This window comes from Thermobia domestica, chromosome 2 (assembly GCF_964235325.1).
Source record: "Thermobia domestica chromosome 2, izTheDome1.hap1.1, whole genome shotgun sequence".
In the NCBI taxonomy this organism is placed as follows: Eukaryota; Metazoa; Arthropoda; class Insecta; order Zygentoma; family Lepismatidae; genus Thermobia; species Thermobia domestica.
Window position 1 is genome coordinate 56,712,150 of NC_137455.1, and position 21,978 is coordinate 56,734,127.

General features: G+C 35.0%; 1 protein-coding gene across 1 annotated transcript in view; it reads right to left on the bottom strand.

Annotated features, from left to right (window-relative positions):
- LOC145679016 (fatty acid synthase-like) overlaps nt 1–21,978 on the bottom strand; it is a 126,066-nt gene that overhangs the window by 70,161 nt on the left and 33,927 nt on the right. The window contains exons 4-7 of the mRNA XM_081749617.1: nt 15,045–15,245; nt 10,375–10,613; nt 6,056–6,286; nt 2,339–2,530 (exon numbers count right to left, since the gene is read on the bottom strand). Of these exons, the coding sequence (XP_081605743.1) occupies nt 2,339–2,530; nt 6,056–6,286; nt 10,375–10,613; nt 15,045–15,245 (863 nt within the window). The remainder of the gene's footprint in view (nt 1–2,338; nt 2,531–6,055; nt 6,287–10,374; nt 10,614–15,044; nt 15,246–21,978) is intronic.

Below are 21,978 nucleotides of genomic sequence, written 5' to 3' on the forward strand. Positions count from 1 at the left end.
AGAATAAAATTTTATGATTATAAAAGAATTGTTGCAATTAAATAGAAAAGGTGAATGATTATGAAAGAATTGGTGAAATTAAAGTAAAGGTGAATGATTATGAAAGAATTGGTGAAATTAGAATAAAGGTGAATAATTGTGAAAGAATTGGTGGAATTAGAATAAAAGTCAATGTTTATGAAAGTATTGGTGGAATGAGAATAAAATTGTATGATTATAAAAGAATTGTTGGAATTAGAATAAAGGTGAATGATTATAAAAGAATTGGTCTTCTTGGCAAGATTTTTGGAAATGGCAAAGAGCTATCCATCAGTTACTCAGTAGTTTTGGAAACCACTTAGTTATTGCTTCTCATAATCCTTGCCTGTTTTTCCCATTTTTGTAAAGTATCTTTAGTCACATATATTGGCTTTTCCTCTTACGTATACAGGGTGGACAATTTATCTGGAACATGAGCGGAGAAACCAAAAGAGGGAGAAAATCGAAACTTTGCACAAAGCAACTATAAGGAAGGGGACATCGTTTTACGTATTAAACAACACCATCTAGTTAACAGTGTTGCCATCCCAGTTTAAAGTTATATTTTTTTCAAATGGCACTACCTCAGATTATTACATATTTCAACTCAACATGTTAAACGAAAACTTAAAATACTATACTTAGTATTCAGTGTAGCAAACTAAGGATGTTATAGTATCACAAATGTCCAGTCCAAAATTTGAAAGCCTCTATCACGTATACAGCACAACGGAGATGGACAAGACAATGCACATCGGAAGTACCTTAACGTTGAATACTATGGCCATGGTATGACTTGTTTTGAATGAATAGCAACGACGTTACAAGGGCTTGAATGTTTGTATTTTTTGAAAGGCTTTATTTCGAAAACATGCTTAGATAAGTATCATATGTAATTACTTGTATGGTTTGCAATTGACAAAATTTTTTCAAACCATTCCGGAGATATGATAAACATTGATAAAGTTTACAACACTGCTGAAAATGGCGTATTTCTGGACAAGATTTAAACTGATTGTTGTCTTCCTTCTCTTTTACAGTAGTGCAGCAATAACTTTTAGTTGGTGTAATTACAACAAATCGTCGCAATTACATGATTTAAGCAGTGTTGCAAACTTCAGCAATGTTTATCATATCTCCGGAATGGTTTGAGATATCAAAGTGCTGTAAACGGCCCAATAATTTACACATACATTGCAAAGCACACAAGTAAATATACACATGTGGGTTCTTTCTTTCTATATAGAAAATGGGAAAATGAACAAATACTGACTAACTTGCCTGCATATATATAGATCATTCCTTCTCAATGGGAGAAGAAATATTCTGTTGAATGTAGGTTGAAAGTGTCAAATAACAAAGCAACATCAAGCACTCGGAGTTTCCAGACTACTTTTTTCTTCGCCGAAAAATTTGAAACATTCCATTCCTTATTCATGTGACGGAGAACATTAGCTTTTGCTCACTCCTATTCTCGCCGAGAGCTTTCGTCCAGTTCGAATTTTGTTGGCAACACCGAATTTCCAAGAAAATATTTGTTCCACTACCATTAGTGGGAGAAGAAGGCTAATAGGTTAATTTTCTATACCACCCACTAAGGCTTTTAAGATTCTTCCTAAAGAGTATCACGGATGTTCTGGATAAATTGTTCAGCCTGTATATATTCTATTTCTGCTCTAAGATCTTCTAATACTGTTAATCTTTGCCACAATAAAAATAAAAGTTGATCCAAATGATTACTGTATCCTCATAAGAAAAGCTGAATTTTTATGTAAGTATTGTATACTGATAGTATACTTGCGGTAAATATTTTGAATACGGTACTTTCTATACAATTTAGAGCTTAATGTTTTCGTAACTAATCTGAAACTTAGCAAATTCTAATCCAATCCTAGGCAGAAAGCTGGAATGAAAGCGCCAAACCTGAATGAGAAAATTCAACAATTGCACACCAATAAAAAAAAGTAGGACAGTAGTCTATAATTAGAATACATCTTAAGCTGATATTGATGTTAGTATTACAGTGGTGCCCATCCCCCTCATGTCCATGACGCACCCCCCCTCAATTATCTATCCGTAGGTGTTCTTCCATGAAAAAAAAATATTTTCAATTAATTTTTACACCTTCTCAAACATATTTATATAGATTTTTAACCCCCTCCAAATATTTCAATGATGCAGTTTGCGTCATAGCCCCCCCTTGTTGGCACCCCTGGTATTGTATACACCTAGGTACATAACTGAAAATTTTAATCTGAAATTAAACTACTCATTACATTTAGATTTACGCTTATATTTTAATACATTTAGATTTCTCTACCTTCCGTAAAGTGTTTTCGATTCCTTCTTCTGTTCTTCCGGACATCACAATAAGCCTAGGTAATCCATTGGTAACTGCGGGAGTCTTTTCCTTAAAATGTTTACGAAATAATCCATGCATGTTACTTCCGCCAAATCCAAAAGAGCTTATGGCTGCCAATTCTCCAATAAAATCTCTTTGATCCGTCACTACCTTGAAAATATTTACTAGATAAGTAATAGTGCCTATACAACGATATATAATACAGCATTAAAGATGAATAATTCAATAATATGGCACTAAAACTACTGTTCATATTCTCCGTTAGGAGTGCTCCATAAAAATAGATTGTCATTAAACAATATTAAGAGCCTGCCTTACTAAAAATAATACAAAATTTTACCATTTTTCTTTTGCTTGTTTATTCATAAGTAAAAGGAGATCAGGAAATTCAACTTACCACAATCATAGATAATGCTATTCTACAACAGGAAATATGAACCGGAAGAATATTTAATGTTGCCATCTTTAAATATTACAGTGTTGCCAGAATAACAACGCCCCTAAAATCTAAGTGAAGGCAGCGACTAGGAGAACAATCTCAACTGCATTTGGTTACGTACCATGTCGTTTTGATTTCCTGTGAACTACTTTTTAAATAATAGTTTTATTTAGTTTGTAATAAACAAAATAGTTTTAGCATACAGTTATTAAAACTAAATAATAATGTTATTTAAAAATTAGTTTACAGGAAACCAAAACGACATGATACGTAACCAAATGCAGTTGAGATTGTTCTCCTAATCGCTGCTTTAACTTAGATTTTAGGGGTGTTGTTATTCTGGCAACACTGTAATTTTTATGGATGGTAACACTAAAAATTCCTCAGGTTCATATTTTCTGTTGTAAAATAACATTATCTATGATTGTGGTAAGTTGCATTTCATTATCTCCCTTCACTTATGAATAAACAAGCAAAAGAAAAATGGTAAATTTTGTATTATTTTTAGTAAAGCAGGCTCTTAGTAACTCCTAGACCTATGGAAACAGAAAATAATCGTAGAGCTCAGATAATTATGCTTGATATGTCTGCTTGTATACAAAATTATTAAACTACTGTATTATGAAGAAGACATTAGTGATACCACAAACCTTGAATGATTAGATATCTGATTATCGAGTGACGTTCTATAGAAATTACTCATGGCGTGACACTAAAAATACTTACTTCTACTACTGTAATTCTGGGTTTTTCATGGTATGTATGTATCATCAAAGTTTTTAACATAATTATTCGTATGATTTTAAGTATACGTCCTTACTTATTTTCTTACGTGTTTACCTAACTCCAATAATTCTTATCTCTTTTGTTTCCCTCCACTACATTCCTATCATTATCAACATTCTTTTAAATGACAATGTTTTCATTTATTTAATCTCATGCTTATTCCCTATATATTAACGAGGTGACACGTCTGCTAATCTAATTCTATACTGGTTGAATCTAGAAATCTGTCAAAACAAACTAACTAATACATTCGGATGAGTTCGTAAAATACGAAGGCTCTCGAGAAAGTAACAGACGGTTTGAAATAATAAAAAAAGTAACAGAATGAACAAATCAAATTGTATTATATACATTTTGAAAGTTACACTCTTAAGCTATTTTTTCTACATAATCGACATGCAAATTAAGGCACTAATCATACCGTGGCATAAGTTTTTCAATATCGTCGCGGTAGAAATCTGCCACGTGCGATTTCCACCATTGGCTTACACCGGCATTCAGATCGGCGTCAGTACCAAGTGTTGTGTAGCGAGCCATGTCCTTATTCCTGGGAATAGGTGGTAGTCTCTCGGCGCCAAACCCGGGCTGTATGGTGGGTGATCGAACACCTCCCATCCAAAACCATCCAAGAGGTCTCGGATACGCTTGGCCGTGTGTGGACGTGCGTTGTCGTTGCCCCACTCGGCTTTCACTCATTATTCTATATCGTACACTCTACATAGCTGGCGATGGATTTCAATTGGCTTGTGGTTTTTTGCCAACAAAAACCTAATCACAGAACGCACTTCACAAGTGGCGGATTTTCTATTGCAGTGCACATTGTAACACGTCACAGAAAGCACAGCAAGAGCATCATTGTCCTCACGCTACCACGGCTGGATGCGTACTGAGTGTGAGAATGTTCTGACACCCAGATGATGACTCTAGCTCCACCCACTGCCGCGATAGACCAAAACGCCTGGTACTTTCTGGACAGCCCTCGTATACGCAATCTGATCATGATTGTTTCTCATAAATCAGAATGTAAATGAAGAACTTAGAAGTTAGATCACTAGATCAATAACAGTGCAAGACTTTAATGCTGGTCCATTTTTATTTAGCTAACTCAGGAAACTATTGTCATGTAGGAAGAAGATTAGTAGATATGGATCTACCTAGATGCAAAGAAACAGGTTTCCTATTATTTACGAAATTGTAAAGAGTGTCATTGTCGGAAAACGTTTTGAGGAAAAAGCTCACAAACGATGTGTCGATCAAAATTATCCACAGTGATCTCCGAAATTCTTTTTCGTTATAAACTCTCGCGTGTACACCAACTCAACAATGATTATTCAGTTCAAGGAGATTTGACGTGTCACTGCACCGCCTAATATAATAGCATGAGTCCTAAATATGCAAAGCTGTAATTTATAATTATATCTAAACAATAAAAGAGTGCTAGCAAAGGTATGGACTGTTTGCAAATTTTGTGTTCTACAATTAATTCCAAGATAAAGTAGGTGACAAGGGAAATAACTCTTCATGTATTCAAACTATTTGTATGTCTCTTAGAGACTAGTCTAGCTTTCAGTATTCGCTATTAATTATTTAATTTTTCGATATGTTTTACAGTGTTCTTAACGTACAAAGTTTTATGATAGTTTAATAAGCAAACATTTGTTTACTCGCATATAAACGATTAAGTGTTTACCCTAAAAACTTTTATGAACATTTATCTTGTCAGAGGTTTGTAAATGGACACTTAATCTGAGGAACATATTGGATCGTTTGGAATAAATCATGCCACATAGGCCTATATAAGAAAAATGTCCTTTTACCATGGCATCTTTTAAAGCGTTACAAATAAACAGAACACAACAAATGTCCACGAATTTGTTTCCAGATATTACTTAATCATTTAATCCTGAAAATATTGTTGATTGTTGAAAATTAACATTTCATTGCCATAGATACAAACAATCCAAAGCAGTTTTTCTTTATAATTTGATTCTTTATATTCGAGCCAACATGGCGTCGGTATAGGAAGAATCGCCTCGAATTCTAGTTTAATAAAATTTTATTTCCTTACGAATGTTATTTTGAAGTTCTTTTTCTGTGTGATAAAATTTTAATGCCTGTGGACATTTCTGATGCTATTAATAGTCACATTTACAATAATTTTAGCTGTGTAACAAATAGTTTAATACGGGCGATTTCGAGCAATATGTCTGCGCCATTTTGTTTTACAACTTCGGTTGTAACCGTGCAATTATAGTGTATATCAATTTTCATACTTTTTATCAATTTATAGTGCAATAATCGAAATGGTTAACTTAAGAGACATACAATAATTGATAGCAGCTAAACTATTTCTATCAATAACTTGAAATGTTTTCTAGATATTAGAAATTCGGTAGATACATATGAAAATTTCTAGCAAAAATATTGTTGTAATAAATATTTTGTGTTACTTGTAGTTTGGTTCCAACGAGATGTGCTATTTCTGTTCTCGGAGTTTTAAAATTTACAGTTGGTGGGATTATCCCATTCTCCATAGCTATTATAACTTTAGCAAGTGAACATATTGCAGATGCAGCTTCTGTGTGACCCATGTTAGGTTTTACGGTTCCAATGGGTAAGACAGATTTCCTATTCTTACTGAAAACTTCAGCCAATGCTATTGCTTCTTCTATGTCACCCATCTGAAAAAAAAATTGCCTTGTGAAATTTATATTATCAACAGAACTAAATTGAATAGTTGTTTCCAACAGATATGTTCATAGTTATCAATCATAGAATACTTAGAGAACAGTAAATACGATCTTTTTGTAGAAATAACAAACAAAGTTCAAATGATATTCGCCGTGTCTCAAGAATACAGTACTAAAATATTCAAAAAGTTACACTAGTTCTGTATTATGATTACTACTGACTGATAGTAGGTCAGGAAAACTCAAAAGTACTATTGACGCTTGAGGTGCTTCGTGGGATTCGTCGACTGGCAGGCCACGATAACCCACCACCTCAATGTGACATGGTCCAAAGATTAAATTGGTTAATTAATGTTAAACACCTCAACTTCCACGGGTTCACAAACTTCTCAGATGATACATTGCTGAACATAAGACAAAGTATCACAAACTGTAAGGTAATTACTGGGAGGGATCAGAATGGAATTCGGTTGCAACATTTCACATGGTCAAAGCGTTCACCCACGCGCTTCGATTTTATTGTGACATGAAGCAGGAAACGGAACTATGCTTTCTCTCTTTCGTGACATTCTTGTCGAAAGTCCAAACGCTATCCTAATTAATTTATACGTATTTGGTCTTCTAAATCGACGACTACAACATCGCTCTCACTGCCTATGGAAAACCTGCAGGAAAGAATGACAGGGTGATGGAATTCACATGTCTGTGCTCGAACGTAGTTTGCTGCAGTGGAAATTGCAATGTCGGACAATAATCTGCAATGCTGGTTATTCGATAGAACATAACCGACGGAAATGGCACGGCTTTTCATAGAATAAGTACACTTCACAAATTGGTCGAATGTAAACCGAACAACCTTAGTAGTAGCGGCAAGAGTTTTCTTCGAAAATAATATTCAAAAAATACAAGCTGCATAAAAAAAAAGCAAGCCATAAGCTTTTAGCACGTTCACCACAGTCATTTATATATAAGACATTGAGGCAATTCACAACATTAAATTCAATTAGCCCAAAAGAAGACGATATACATTTACTCCCTTAACAGGTAAGCGAAAATATGAAATATATTATCATTCGGAAAATATATTGGAATAACTTAAATAACGTAAATATACGTTTTCTTTGATTATAATTTTAAGCTGATAGAAGTGAATGTATAATCTTCACTTGAATACCCAATTTAACTATATAAAAAGTAAGGAAGTAACAAACTGGATACTCAAAAGTTGAGAAAGGAAGAAGTAAGAAATTGATTCATACGAAAATTCGAAGAAAAATATTTGAAGTTATGAGAAAATGCACAAGGAAGTCAAATCTATGGAAATTCAAAGCAAAAAGGCAGTAGATAACAAAAATAATAAGGTAATCACTGAAGTGGTAGGAGAATAGAAAGGATGTGTTGGGAACTTGTATGGTAGAGGTAGCATAACTTAGAAGTTGAAGTAGAAAATGTTATAGGCGAGGAGGTAAAAAGATTATGATACTTAAAAACAAGTTTGGGAAATCATCCGAGATGAAGAATAGAAAGCAAACGGGATAAATAATACGTACAGAAATTGAATTCGTTAAGAATTTATGGGAAAACAATGAAATAAATTGTTCTGACTGTGTAATGAAATATTTGAAACGGGAAAGTAACCAAAATATTTCTTGAAGGTGATATTTATCAAGCTACGAAAAATGTGACGTGAATGAAAGTATTGGAAACAAATCATATATAGCAAAGGTTTTACTTCAAACACTGAACAAGTGACAGAATAGAAGAACAAGTGAGAAAGTTGAAGGCGAATTGTATATGTTTAAGAAAGGTAAGAGCACAAGAGATGATATGGGTAATCAGTAAAAAATTTAAAGAGCAAAACAAAAAGATATGTGTTGTATTTATTTATCACGAGCTTTCACGTCGAAAACAGCCTGAAACAAGGAGATGCGTTGTCGCCAGTGTTATTCAACTTTGTTCTGGAATACGCTATAAGGAAAATCAAAGATAGCAACCAGGGCCTAGAGTTGAACGGTATTCACCAGGTTATGGCATCTGCTGATGTAAATTTAATAGGGGACGATAGGAGAACAATAGAAAGAAATGCAGAGATCTTATTAAACGCTTGCAGGGATATGAGTTTAGAAGTAAATGCAGAGAAAACTAAATACATGGAAGTGCGTCGGAACCGTAATACGTTAAAATATTAAATAATACTTTTGATAAAGTGAATACTTTCAAATATCTAGGATCAGTACTAACAGACGAAAATAATATTCATGAAGAAATTAAATGTCGACTAAAAGCAGGGAATTAGTGTTACCATTCGGTTCAAAATCTCTTGTAGTCGCGAATTCTGTCGAGGAATTCGAAGCTTAAACTATATAAAATGATAATCATGCCTGTTGTTCTGTATGGTTGCGAAACATGGTCGCTTACTCTGAGGGAAGAACTTAGACTGAAAGTATTTGAGAACAAGATGCTCAGACGAATATTCGGACCCAAGAGGAATGGGAATGGGGAATGGCGGAAACTTCATAACGAGGAACACATAAATTATACGGCTTACCAAACATTGTAAGGGTCATCAAGTCTAGGAGGCTTAGGTGGGCAGGTCATTTAGCCAGGATGGAAGAAAGTAGGAACGCTTTCAAAGTGTTAGGGGAAAGACCAATTGGAAAACGACCATTAGGAAGATCTAGGCGCAGGTGGAAGGACAATATTAAGATGGATCTCACAGAGATAAAAATACAAACTAAAAAACTGGATCCAATTGGCTAAGGATAGAAGTAAGTGGATAGCTTTTGTGAACGCGGCATTGAACCTCCGGGTTCCATAGGCCATAGAGTTAGTTAGTTAGTTAGTTATCTAAAAGTGGCTTTTGAATAGGTGAACTGGAAAATTGTTGACGGGAGCTCTAAAGGTTGATTGGTTGGAACAAAAGTATCTAAGAATCATACGAAACTTAATCATTCAACAAGTAAGTATAAGAATAGAGGAGGAAATGATGGAAGAGAGAGTGATTGAAGGAAATGTTGAACAGGAACGTTGTCTCTCATCAACATTATTTAATATTTATCTTGAAAAGAGAGTAAAGAAGAAGCTGCATAAAGAAGACAGTATTTCAGCAGGGGTAGGCGATTAAGATGTATATGATTTATAGATGATATGGCACTCGCTATAGAATCTAAAAAGATAGCAGTATACAAATCGTGCAAATTTGTTAATAACTATTATAGCATTGATTCTATGAAGTTAAATATATTGAGAGAATTTTTTTATTCAAAAAAGGGCGCGTACTTTCATAAGACTTAAAGTTTAGCAGTGTTTTCTAGAACTTTTAGATAGCTACAATAGTAAAAGTCATTTGTAAATATTAGTACTGTTACCTCTAGTTCTACAAGTACAGATGTAATTTTATCATGTATACAACTACAAGAAAAATGTCCTTTTATCAGATTTACCTTAGGATTACAAGACTGTGCCCCTTATAGAAAGGTCTCTTGATTTATACAAGAGTTTTAGGAGTAATCAAAAATGCATCAAAAGATTGCGATCGTTTCCAAGAATTTTATGAATGATCCAAAAAATGTAACAAAAGATTGCTATCTTGGCCAAGAATTTTATGAATGATAAAAAATGCATCAAAAGATTGAGATCTTGGCCAATAATTAGTTTGTGGATCAGTGGCAAAAAAAAAAAAAAAAAAAAAATGAACGGCCAATAAATCGATTTTTTTTTACAGAATAAGCACAACATACTGAGTTAGGTGATAGTTTGGGTTTGGCTACACTGTATGTAATTCTCCAGATATAAGACGTACAAAAAAAAATTGATTCAAATATAATGGATCTTTTGTTCCAATAATATTAAAATTTCTATTCTGGTATTGATAGTGTTACAAGACTATGCCTCTTATAGGAAGGTCTCTATTTTAAACAAGAAAACTATAGAAAATATGAGTCACATTTCTATTCTGATATTGATACTTAAAAACCACTCTACCATTCTTTTCCTTTTTTGCAGTAATAAGATAAAAAATGCAAATTAAGGTGCCCGTGATAAGAAAGCATTGTAATATTAGAGAGTGATTATATTACCTTTGTTCCTGTTCCATGTGCTTCAACATAGCTGACTGACGATGGATCTACACCACATTGCGAATAAAATTCTTCTAACAGATTCTTCTGTTGAGCACTGGAAGGAGAAGTGTTTCCTCCTTCCTTATACCCATCGTTATTAACACCGGTGTGGATGATTTCAGTGTATACCCTCCTGGCATTTTGTATTTTTTGCACAAAAGCAACAACGCATGCTTCGCTTCTAACAAAGCCTTTCCCTATTTTGCAAAGATAAATTATTATTGTTAAAACAACAAATGTATAAATGTTTTGTGAAAAGCATGCCAAAACTCATCACAGGAATTAAAAAGTACAAACTAAAGTAAAATATCAAAGTAAGAGAAGTAAGTTGGAAATGGATTACTTCCAACGAAAGTAATAATAATAAAATATTTTTAAGTAATTTTTTAAAATTAAAACATTATTTCTTTAGAAATGGAACAAATCATGAAAAAGTACAAAATAATCCTGTTTTCCAAAAAAAAGTTCTCTTTTTTCATGGAAGAACCCATAGAAGGGAATACCTTCTCTTGGGAGTGGAATATGCATTCTTCCTCTTTGCATAAAACAGTGCTTATGTTCAACAAACGGTATTAAGTTTACAGATCGTTGCTGCTGCCATGGCTCCTGTGATGAACAGCAATATGATTAAGATGTGTTCTTACTTTATGGAATAGGCGTGTGTTATCAATTTCTGACACTTTTTAACATTTTGTCTGGAATATTCGGTTTCTCAATAGTTATTTATTATGTTTAAAGAAGTTAAGTTTAAAAATTGACATATATACGAAGACATATTTATGATGTGGCTTTTTAGTGTCTTACACAATATAATTTATATGAACAATATAATGTTTATTTAATAAAAATAGCAATGTAATGTAAATAATATTGATTTGAATAACAATTCAAAAAAGTGGAGAAAAAAATAATATTAATTTGCCGGGTTCTGAGCATGCTTGTAATCACACAACCCTAAGTTTCGTTGAGTTGATTCCCTGCACAATTCTTGTATTCTATTATACTGATTTCTTAATTTGACTATATTTCGATCCTTTCTCATTGCATTTTAACATATTATACATCAAATTAAAACTCTTTTTATGCTCTTTCAAACGTTATAGGGTAAATGTTTTCATAAAATTGACCATTTTGGAAGAAAATTAATTTATAGGTAAAGATGTCTTATAAAATCTTAAATATTTCTAATTTTCTCGTTTTATTATATTTTTGTCTTCATTGCTGTTATAATCGATTACATTCGGAATTAACTTATAATTTAAAAAAGAATCATCAAAATCGGATCATTGGTTACCGAGATAATGATATTTTAAGAGAACATTCCAAAAAAAATGGCGGCATATTTCAAAATGGCAGCCAGAAAATTTTGGCACCCGATCCTAAAACGAACTCAATATCTAAGTACTTTCAGTCTGCCAAGTTTTATACTTGTGTCCGGCCTGTCACGACCCGAGCCTTTTTTTGTTGTTGAGACCAGACTAATGTACTTTGTCCTTATACAGATATATGAAGTTTTACTGAAGACTAAGTATTTCCTTATAACGGGTTAACAATACAGATGTTCATCTTTTATATATAAATAGAAATGATTTCTATTTTAATAATATTTATAATATGAAACAATCAGTTGCATTGCAACCAAAAAAGAAAATCCTAATCAATCAAGGGCGCCCATGTTGTGGTTCCCAGATGGGGCAAGTATAAGCGACATTTCAAATGTAGTCTCAAATTTTGCGGTAACTATTCTAAAAATCTATTTGGTTTTCAATCTTCCGAAGAACAATTTCGTCTAGAGGGGGGCGAGCGCCCCACCTTGCCCCCCTTATAGGCGCCCTTGTAATCAATCATTCTATATCAAACCAAAATTTACAGGAATATTCATCAGAATTAACCAATGAAATGTGCAATGTCATCTATGCTATGTTATAGGCCAAGAACCAAGTGGCACAATTGAAAAAGAACACAAGCCAATTAGTAGTGTGTACAATCCTACTAGTAGTGTGTCAGATCTTCGCTTTGTATAATGGATTTGAGAATTAGATGGTATGCTTAAGCATAAATTGGATAACATATATCTGATGATCTAGCTGCTTATTCCTTTGGAATTTATGTCTTCTTTAGTTAAAAACATACTGTCTATCTACTTTGCTTTTCACTTTCTGTCTGTGAGAAAATTCCTCTCTATTGAACTCATAAGAAGGAACGGTAATCAAACCCGAGTTTCAGTACACACCGAAATATACGTACATTTCGAAAACAAAAATCATTGTAGGCCTATAGCAGTAGCCTGCAAAACTTGCACTTTCCCCGAAACGTCTTCTTTAAACTAAATTTGGAATGAATGGGCCAGTGTAAGTTTGATTTCCAACAATTTTATTTATTTATTTATTTATTTATTTATTTTATTTTATTTTATTTTTTTTTGATAAAAAAGAATATTATCCTAAATAAGTTTACGTGTTGCAATTATATAGCACATGTAGACTGCAACATGGATATATCAACGTTAACTTTGATCCTTAAACAATATTAGAAAACATAGTAAATATCTTATGAAAAGAAAGTATACGGAGTACATTGAACACATTACAATCTATACAAGTAATAACCCTAAGCGTTTCTGGACTCTAATAAACAACCGAAGAAATAGTTCTCGCATACTGACAGAAGTGACCTACAAAAATGCATGTGTAAATGAAAAAGACAGGGCAATGGTGTTTAATGAATATTTTGCTAGTAGCTTTGCTTCATCCCCTCCCACCTCTCCTTCCTTCCCCTACCTTCTTCAACCTGTTTGTTCTGAATCTTTGTCTTCTATCAGTACCAGTCCGACCGAAGTACTTTCTCTTCTCTTGACATTGCCCCAGCAGCGCGCCTTAGGACCAGATAATATTTACACCTGCTTCCTACGCAGTATTGCCAGTTCTCTTTCTCAACCCCTTTCGAATTTTATAAATCACTGTTTTGCAGAAGGTGTCTTTCCCACCTGTTGGAAGAGAGCTAATATCACTCATATTCATGTCTGGTAAGAATAAAAAGTGTGTGTCCTCGTATCGACCTATTTCTTTATTATCACCTCTCTCACTCGGTTATGAAAAGATAATCAAAAACAGGATCTTTCAATTTGTTGCTTCATTTATAAACTCCTCACAACACGGCTTTTTGTCAGGAAAACCTTGTGTTACTATTTTATCTGTTCTGAGTCCGCTGCTGTGGACAACATCTCAGAAAATTCTCAACTCGACATTTTGTATTTGGACCTAGCTAAGGCTTTCGATTCCCTTCCACACCATCTTCTTATATACAAACTCAATTCTAAATTAATTTACATGGCAAATTGCCTAGTCTTCTGGAAACCTATCTCAGTAATAGGACACAACGAGTTTCAGTTTCAGGTTACTTTTCTAATTTTATTCCCGTAACTTCTGGAATTCCTCAAGGCAGTATTCTGGGTCCACTTCAATTCCTATTATACATGGACGATCTGCCTTCTTTGTCCACAAACAGCTCTACTAATATTCTTCTATTCGCTGATGACTGCAAACTCTACAGACAAGTTCAATCTGAGTACGATGCACTTGCTCTTCAACATGATGCTTCAATTCTTCTCAACTGGTGTAACTCTTGGAAACTTTTAGATTAAACATCGAAAAATGTGCTTCTCTTACGATTTCTCTAAAAAAGGAACCTATAAAACACATTTACAAAATTGATCATAAGAACATAAATCCTGTCTCCTCTTTCAGAGATCTTGGTGTTACCATTGACAGTAAGCTTACTTTTGCGGATTATATAAGCACAATATCTTGTACTGCTATGAGAAAACTGGGACTCATTTATCGCTTCACTGACATAAAAAATCCTAATTCCTTAAGCTTGTTCTATAAGTCATATGTTGCTCCCACTATTGAGTACTATTCTCCTATCTGGTCTATGGCCTGCCCTACTCATTAAATAATTAAATTCCATAATTAATTTCTTTTTAGCAATTGTATCCTACCGAGTACCTCACCTCCGAACACTTTCACAAACTGACGTTTTAAAGTCCTCAATATCAAACCTCTCCTAGTGAGAAACAAAATTTAGGACCTAATATTTTTGCAAAAAATTGTAAATGGCCACATATCATGTGAACAGTTGTTAAGTCAGATCAATTTTCGCGTACCCGCTAGAACAACACGGTCTAGTGATCTCTTTTACACTCGAGCGGTGAGAGCTAATATTGTCCAAAGATCCCTTCTAAACCGAATTGTCACTACCTATAATCAGTTACCAGAAACTGTAGGCAGTTTTTCAAGTGAGTATACTTTCAGATGATCTATAAATAAGCTATTTTTTAATGTCGCTGTTGTGTTGTACCATCTTGACCTCAAATTGTTATTAAATTGTTATCAATTTGTTAAAATGTTTCAGAGTAAAATGGCCTAGTGTTGTATCTGAAATTTGTTATGAATAAATAAATACAGGTGTCTCTAGTGGCAATACGACGATAGGTTTTGATTTTCTGTTCAGTTCTGTTACGATTGTTTCATATTAATTTTATGGAGGATATTTTATATGAAAGGATAAAACATTCAACTATTGTTCATATCACAATTGTTACATATCTGCATTAACAGTAAGTTTACCTTCTATATCAAATGCTCTGCAGACACCTTTCTGGCTGAGAAGCCCTGCATTATTTAGGATTTGACTTATTTGGGGAACGAGGATATGATTACATCCTACGACAATGGCGTCATCACATTCACCATCTATGATTGATTTATTTGCTAAATGAAGTGCTACACCACTCGAAGAACAAGCTGTGTCTACAGTTAAACTTGGACCTGAAAAGCAAGAAAAACCTTATAATATATTGAGGCAAACAAAATACATACAATAACTTCTTCATTCTCGAGTAAACGAACTTCGTATTTTCGATCTTGATTTTTCGGAAGTACAATTAATTAATGTTTCAGATGTATTGTGCTTTATTTTATTGTGTTGTTATAAAAAGAGTTATACTGTGGAATTAGAACTTAACATTGTTACAGTAAATTGGAAAAGCCAGCTCCTATTGTGAGATGACAACCAAGATAGCGAAACTTGTAACGTACAGTTACAAAATCATTTTTAAAGAATAACATATCTCTGTTTTACATTTAGTGTGTTCAAAATTAATTAATTGTTCTAATTTCTTTCTTTGTTACTATGTTCTTAATTTTCATGTAAACAGTTTATTTATTGATATTGTTGATATTTATTCATAGATATTTCAAAGTATTACGTATGATTTCAGAGAAAAATGATCGCAATTATTTACTTCTGAAATGATTTATCTATGGAATTTTCTTAGTTTTCTTCTAGAAATATTTTAATCGATGCACTGAACTTTATGAAGTGATCTTTCAATTCCGAATCGCGCATAACCCTCAGATCATTCTCGTCCTAGACCAGTCCCAGAGTTTGTTTGTGATTATGTTATATAGTGATTGGAGGACAAGTGATAGAAACGATGATTGGCCAATGATTGTCTTTACGATGGGAAGAAACATGCCAGATACTGAGGAGCTGTAAACACTAAGTATTGGGGAATTGCTCTAATTTTTTATTCAATTTTTACCATTTACAACTTATTGCTTTGGACAATTTTATTATTTGTTACAATTTTCATATACTATATTTCATTTTCAATATTTTCATGCGCCGTTTATCCTTCTGTATTATTACATTAATAGTGTGATAAACACTTTTATTTAAAACAGGCTAATTCGGCCATCTTGGCTCGTGCAATTTTAGTGCAATTACTTATTTCAAACAATTTATAATTAAAACAAATATAGTGACGTAGTCCACAAGGCCCTAAGGCTGGGACTTCCTTTATAAATCTCCCGTAAGGGAGGTAACTGAAAGAAAGAAAGAAAAAGAACTTTATGAAATCTAAAAAGAGTTCAAGGCAAGATGGCATCAGAATAGAAAGAACTGTCTCAAACTCCAGTTTACTCGTAATACTATGTTTTGTTTAGTACAAGTGTTATTTTTTCAGATTTATTTATTTTGGATACAAATTTTAACAAGTATGGACATTCCTGGCATCATTACATTTCATATTCACAATAATTTAACTGTATAACCAATTGTTTAACACGGGCGACTTCGGGCTGTATGTCTGCGCATTTTGGTTGCAACTTAGTTTGTAACCATGATAATTTAAGTGCAAACTAATTTTGTTTAATACAATTTTACAACTTTATAACAATTTATAGTGCAGTAGTCGACATGGCTAATGGCAGTGACATTCCTAAAATTAATACATTTTTTTTGTTAAGTATAGCCTTATTTTATGTTATGTTAGTTTATATTAGTTTTAGTTAGGTTAGGTTAGGTTAGGAGTTTCACGAGAAGTTTAACTTTGTACAGTAGAGCGTCGATTATCCGAAGTAATTGGGGGACATGGGTGTTCGGAAAACTGGTTTGTTCGGATAATCGAACTGTACATGTTTATTTGCCAAAAAGAAGTACTGTACAGTAAATTTATTCATAAAAACAGGCATCTCTTTAAGTATTACAAAATAACGTACAAAGGCAACTTTAGAAGGAATATATAGTATGTGGTACAGTTTATTAAACAAAAATATGTACATATTACATACGCATTTTGCATGAACAATACACACAGTACACAAAATTAACGTTTAAAAAATTCCTTTATTTTGGTCTGTCTAAGCAAGCCTACACGCTTACGAGCAGCTGTCACGTACTTTTTTCAGTACAGATATATGAAAGTGGTCACTTTCATCTTGAGCTTCAAACCAAGTCTCGAGTACACAGTTCGGTTAAGCGGTCGTTAGGTTGACCGACGTTCGGATAATCGACGCTCTACTGTACTTACCTTCACGGTTTGTATAGATTGGCAACGGCTTCTGTTTTTTTTCTACCGAGTTTTGGTCCCCACCAGCAAACCTTCATGTTTCTCCATTATACACGTTGTATTTCTATTCTATTCACTTCACAGATTAATTACCCTTCCGTAAACATTGTGTATTTTACCTAGTTTTGGCCCACCAAGTACAGAATTAACCCAGACAAAACAGCAATTCTGTTTAACGATCATCTACTCTAACCTGCAGAACAGTTTCTGAATAGGATTTTCAAGAGAATTATGGAACAAATAACTATCCAAGAGGAATCATAAAATCGTTCTTTTCCACGTCCTTTAGCATGGCTTAATCCAAACCTCAATTTAAAAGTGGAAGCTAATTCTTTTTCATAGCAGTTTTTCAATCTTTTCAGAGTATATGCAATCGAACAAAGCATATTAGACTAGTCAAATTTTCAGAAAAGAAAAGGGAGTATGTTTAGTACAAGGGGTCCAGAAGCACGTAAAAAACACAAAATTTACAGAAGAAATGAATGATGCAAATACTTAGACCAGGGTATCTACTAAAATTCCAGAATGAAATTTCGTGACTTTTTCGTGACGTTTTCTTTACCAAATCATAAAATTTTCTAACATTTTCAAGAGCGAATTTGCGTGTGAATTAGGACGAATTTTCATCCACGCGATAGAAACGTACTTTGCTGGCGATTTGGTAGCTCTAAAGCTGGCCATAGACATTTTTGGTGGTGAATTTTGACGTTTCACAGAACAAAATTTTCCAATCTGTACTTACATTTGTACAATTAAAAAAAAATCGTGACCCAAAAGCTAAATTTCGTGACTTTTTCGTGACTTTCATGACCATTTTCTGATTTCGTGACTTTTTTGTGACATTCGTGACTTTCGTGACCGATAGACACCCTGTAGACGTAACATAACGTAACCAAATCTAACCTAACCTAACATAAACTAACCTAAGCTAACCTGAACTTCCTAAACTTACCTAATATTATAGAAATAAGCGAAATTCTATCATTTTTTGGAAAATTATGCGGGACACCAACACTAATTTAACATACACTAATCTAACCTAAAAAATTCTAAACTAACCTAAGCCAGCCTAAACTAACATAACCTACTCTAAACTAACCGAATGTGAACAGAAATTACCAAAATTGTAACATTTTTTAGAGAAAAGAGCTGGACCCCTTCTGCTAAACATAGGCCAACAAAAGAAAAGAAATGAAATCTTTAAGTTTTATGTCCCACGATTATGCCGGTTAGGCTAAAGGAAACGGTGATTATGAGAAATGAATGAAATGGTGGAATGAAGAAAGTGGCAGGAAACGGGAGAACCCCGAGAAAACACACGCACACTTTTTTGTCCACCACAAAGTTCACTTGGCGGGAGCATGGTTTGAACCGGGGACCCCATGCACCAGAGGTGAACGCTCTACCACTGAGCCACCGCGGTCCTGCATTTCAGAAAAGAGGCAAAATAAAGATGGTAATGGAATTTTTGGAGAATTAGGTGCAACTATTAAAAAAAAGACTATTGACATGTTCGCATGTGAAAAAAGGGGTTGCAAAATTTTCTGACATGTAGTGTTGGCAACCATTAGTGTTTATTATAAAGGGAATATTAAATTGTTATTACAGAATTTTTTTCAAATTATAGTTTGTTGTTTCTTTCATTAATAAATGAGTTATTTTTAAATTGTCAAACATTAACTTTTAACATGTTCATGATGCTTCATCAAAAAAATGTTGCCACTCTGTTCTACTATGTACTTTAGAAGCTTTTCTCTTTATATTCGTGGTCTGCCCATTGTAAATACTTCTTTTAATATTATGTTAAACACATTCCTCTATGAATCTTTGAATTATAATAACTTCTTTTAAATCTATTTTTCAAATAGTCTTGAAGAACATCGTAGTAGCTATCATGCCGTTGTAAATTAACATAATATAGCCAGTAGCATCGATAAAACGTAAATTTCAAGATACATATGATCCGGATACATGTTGTTGTTGAGTTTGTGTTTAACATCCCTTTCAACAGCTAGGCCATATTAGACGGGACCTACTGATAAACATGGAATCCGAACCACGTGAGGTCCCGCCGGGAATCGAACCCGGGTCTCCCACGCCAAAGGCACGCAAAGACCGCTTAACCAGAAGGAGCTCCCGGATAAAGGATATTTTTATATCATACTTTTATATCAAGTAACAAATAATGAACATGTAAGAATAGCCAGCGACGATGGAGTGCTACAAGTGAAAGAGTGTGCTGTGCGTAGATTGAAGATTCTGGATACATCAAATGAAATGTTATTGAACGCATTTAGAACGTAATTGCAGAAAATACGGATGGTAGTGTTCTTTGGCATCGATCTTGTTACTATGACTTTGCTTATAAACAGAAAATTGATCGTTTGCAGCGCAGGTTTAATTTGCTTCAAAGCGGATCGTCAACAAGTTACAGGAGAAGATCACTCGGAAGAAATAATACTGAAAATGTTGGTGACAAATATAGTGCACCTTCATCTTCACGAACGAAGCCTTTAGATTTTAAAAAGTGTTTATTTTGCCAGAAAGAAAGAAAGAACAAGTTTTTTTAATATTACCATATTTTCAGTTAGTATAAAAATCCTACAGAAAGTAAAGACTCATAACACACTGTCAGTTCAGTTTGGAGCAGTAAATGATCTAATTGCCACAGAGGGAAAATATCACTTCACTTGCCTTAAGTCATACTACAGGGAAGCTAAAAAAAACTTATGAAAAACTAAGTTATATTATATATAAAGGTAAACAAAAAAGTTCTATCGCTTTTTGTGGAGGTCTGTGTTCAATTGGCCCTCACATCATGAGTTGAATGCGAATGGAGATAAGGCGAAGGTATATCCAACATACTACCTGGTTGTGGCAGTTGTTTTCTTGCGTAAGGATAGAGTAAACATGGGACATACACGGAGCGTCATAAGACCGTGTATGCTGTACGAGTACAAACAGATCAAACGCCGCTGCAGTGGGCGGAAGATATGCCAGGCCTTCGGTGAGGGTGTTGTAATTACGCGGACAGTGCAGCGGTGGTTTAACAAGTTTAAGGACGGTGACGAAACAGTCAAAGACACACCACATGCCGCAAGACCAACACATGTACCAAATGAAGATCTTCAGGATGCAATTGCAGCGAACAGTGGCCAGACATGTCAGGAACTGGGACTACACTTCAGTGTGAGCGAAGAAATAATTCGGCAGTACCTCCATCAACTTGGAAAACGCTACAAGTTGTGTCGATGAGTTCCACATGATTTGACTCCGGGCAAGAAGGTAACGCGAGCAGACACCTATGTTTCTTTGCTGTCTCGTCTGAGGAATGGTGACTTAACACGTACCATTGGGTCCGGGATGAGATACGGGAGTATCTCGACGTGTGCGTCTTACCTCTACACGACAAAGCGGTTGCCAGTTGAACGATAGAGGTAGGCAGGGCCGGGATTAAACAAGCCGCCTCGGGCAATGCTGGGGCCCCGGATTTGGGTTGGACTAAGCCGGGCTGTGGTCATACCGTGGGATTCGGTAGCTTGTGGGAGCCAATCCCAGGTATCTTGGTAACGGTGAACACGGGCGAGAGATGAGCTTGCCTTATAACAATCGGGCGCCATGCCTGCAGAGCATGGTAGGACTGACTCGCTAGCAGTCTGCCTCAACCAGTAGGTTAACTGGTAGGCACTCAGGACTTGGTCCGGCCGCGCAGTGGGCGTATCCCACTCCCTCAGAGAATGGGGGTTACATTGCTTCGGCGAGTCAGAATTAGGGGACAAATTCTGACGGTGCACTACGTGCACGTGGAACAATAGCGTATAAAGGAACTACGGGCGGGGTGCGGCACATTTTCGCGGAATTCGTCCATCAAATAGACCGAATGGTCGCGGGCATGCAACTAAGCGTGGCAGTAGTAGACCACTAGCATCAACGTGTCTCGTCTGAGGAAGAAGCCATTTCTGGACAGAATGTTGAAATGTGATGAGAAGTCGGTCCTGTACGAATCTCCACGGCACCGTCATCATTGGATAGCATCCCACGAACCGGTTCCAAACAGCCGAAACCAGCACTGCACTAGAGGAAGGTCTTTCTGTGTGTTTGGTGAACTGATCGCGTCATCGTGCATCGGGAACTGCTACCAGCTGATCAGAGCATCAATGCAAATGTGCACTGTCAGTCGTGTTCAAGGAAAACTCAAAACTCTGAAGCCAGCACTTCTAAATCGCAAAGAGGTCTTCGGGGGTTCTTCCTGTTACAACGCTAAGCCCCAAGTGGCTAGAATGACCCGGAACACCATTTTACGACTTGGATGGGAAACACTATTACATCCACCATACTATCCGGACATAGCACTGTCCGATTATTATCTTTTCCATTCCTTAGAGGACGCCAGTTCAAAACCCTAGTAGAAGTGCAAAATGCACTTGTTACCTTCTTTGCTTCACGGCCTACCAAGTTTTATCGCGATGGAATCCATGGCCTTTCAGAACGTTGACAGAAGATCGTCGATACTGATGGGGACTATTTTTGATCTTCCAGGTACGTCTTAGGTGACATATCGATGTTCGAAGTTGGTAGGTGAAAAAGCGACAGAACTTTGTTGATTATCTTTATACCAATGGTGTGGCTTCTTCAGGAAAACAATGCCA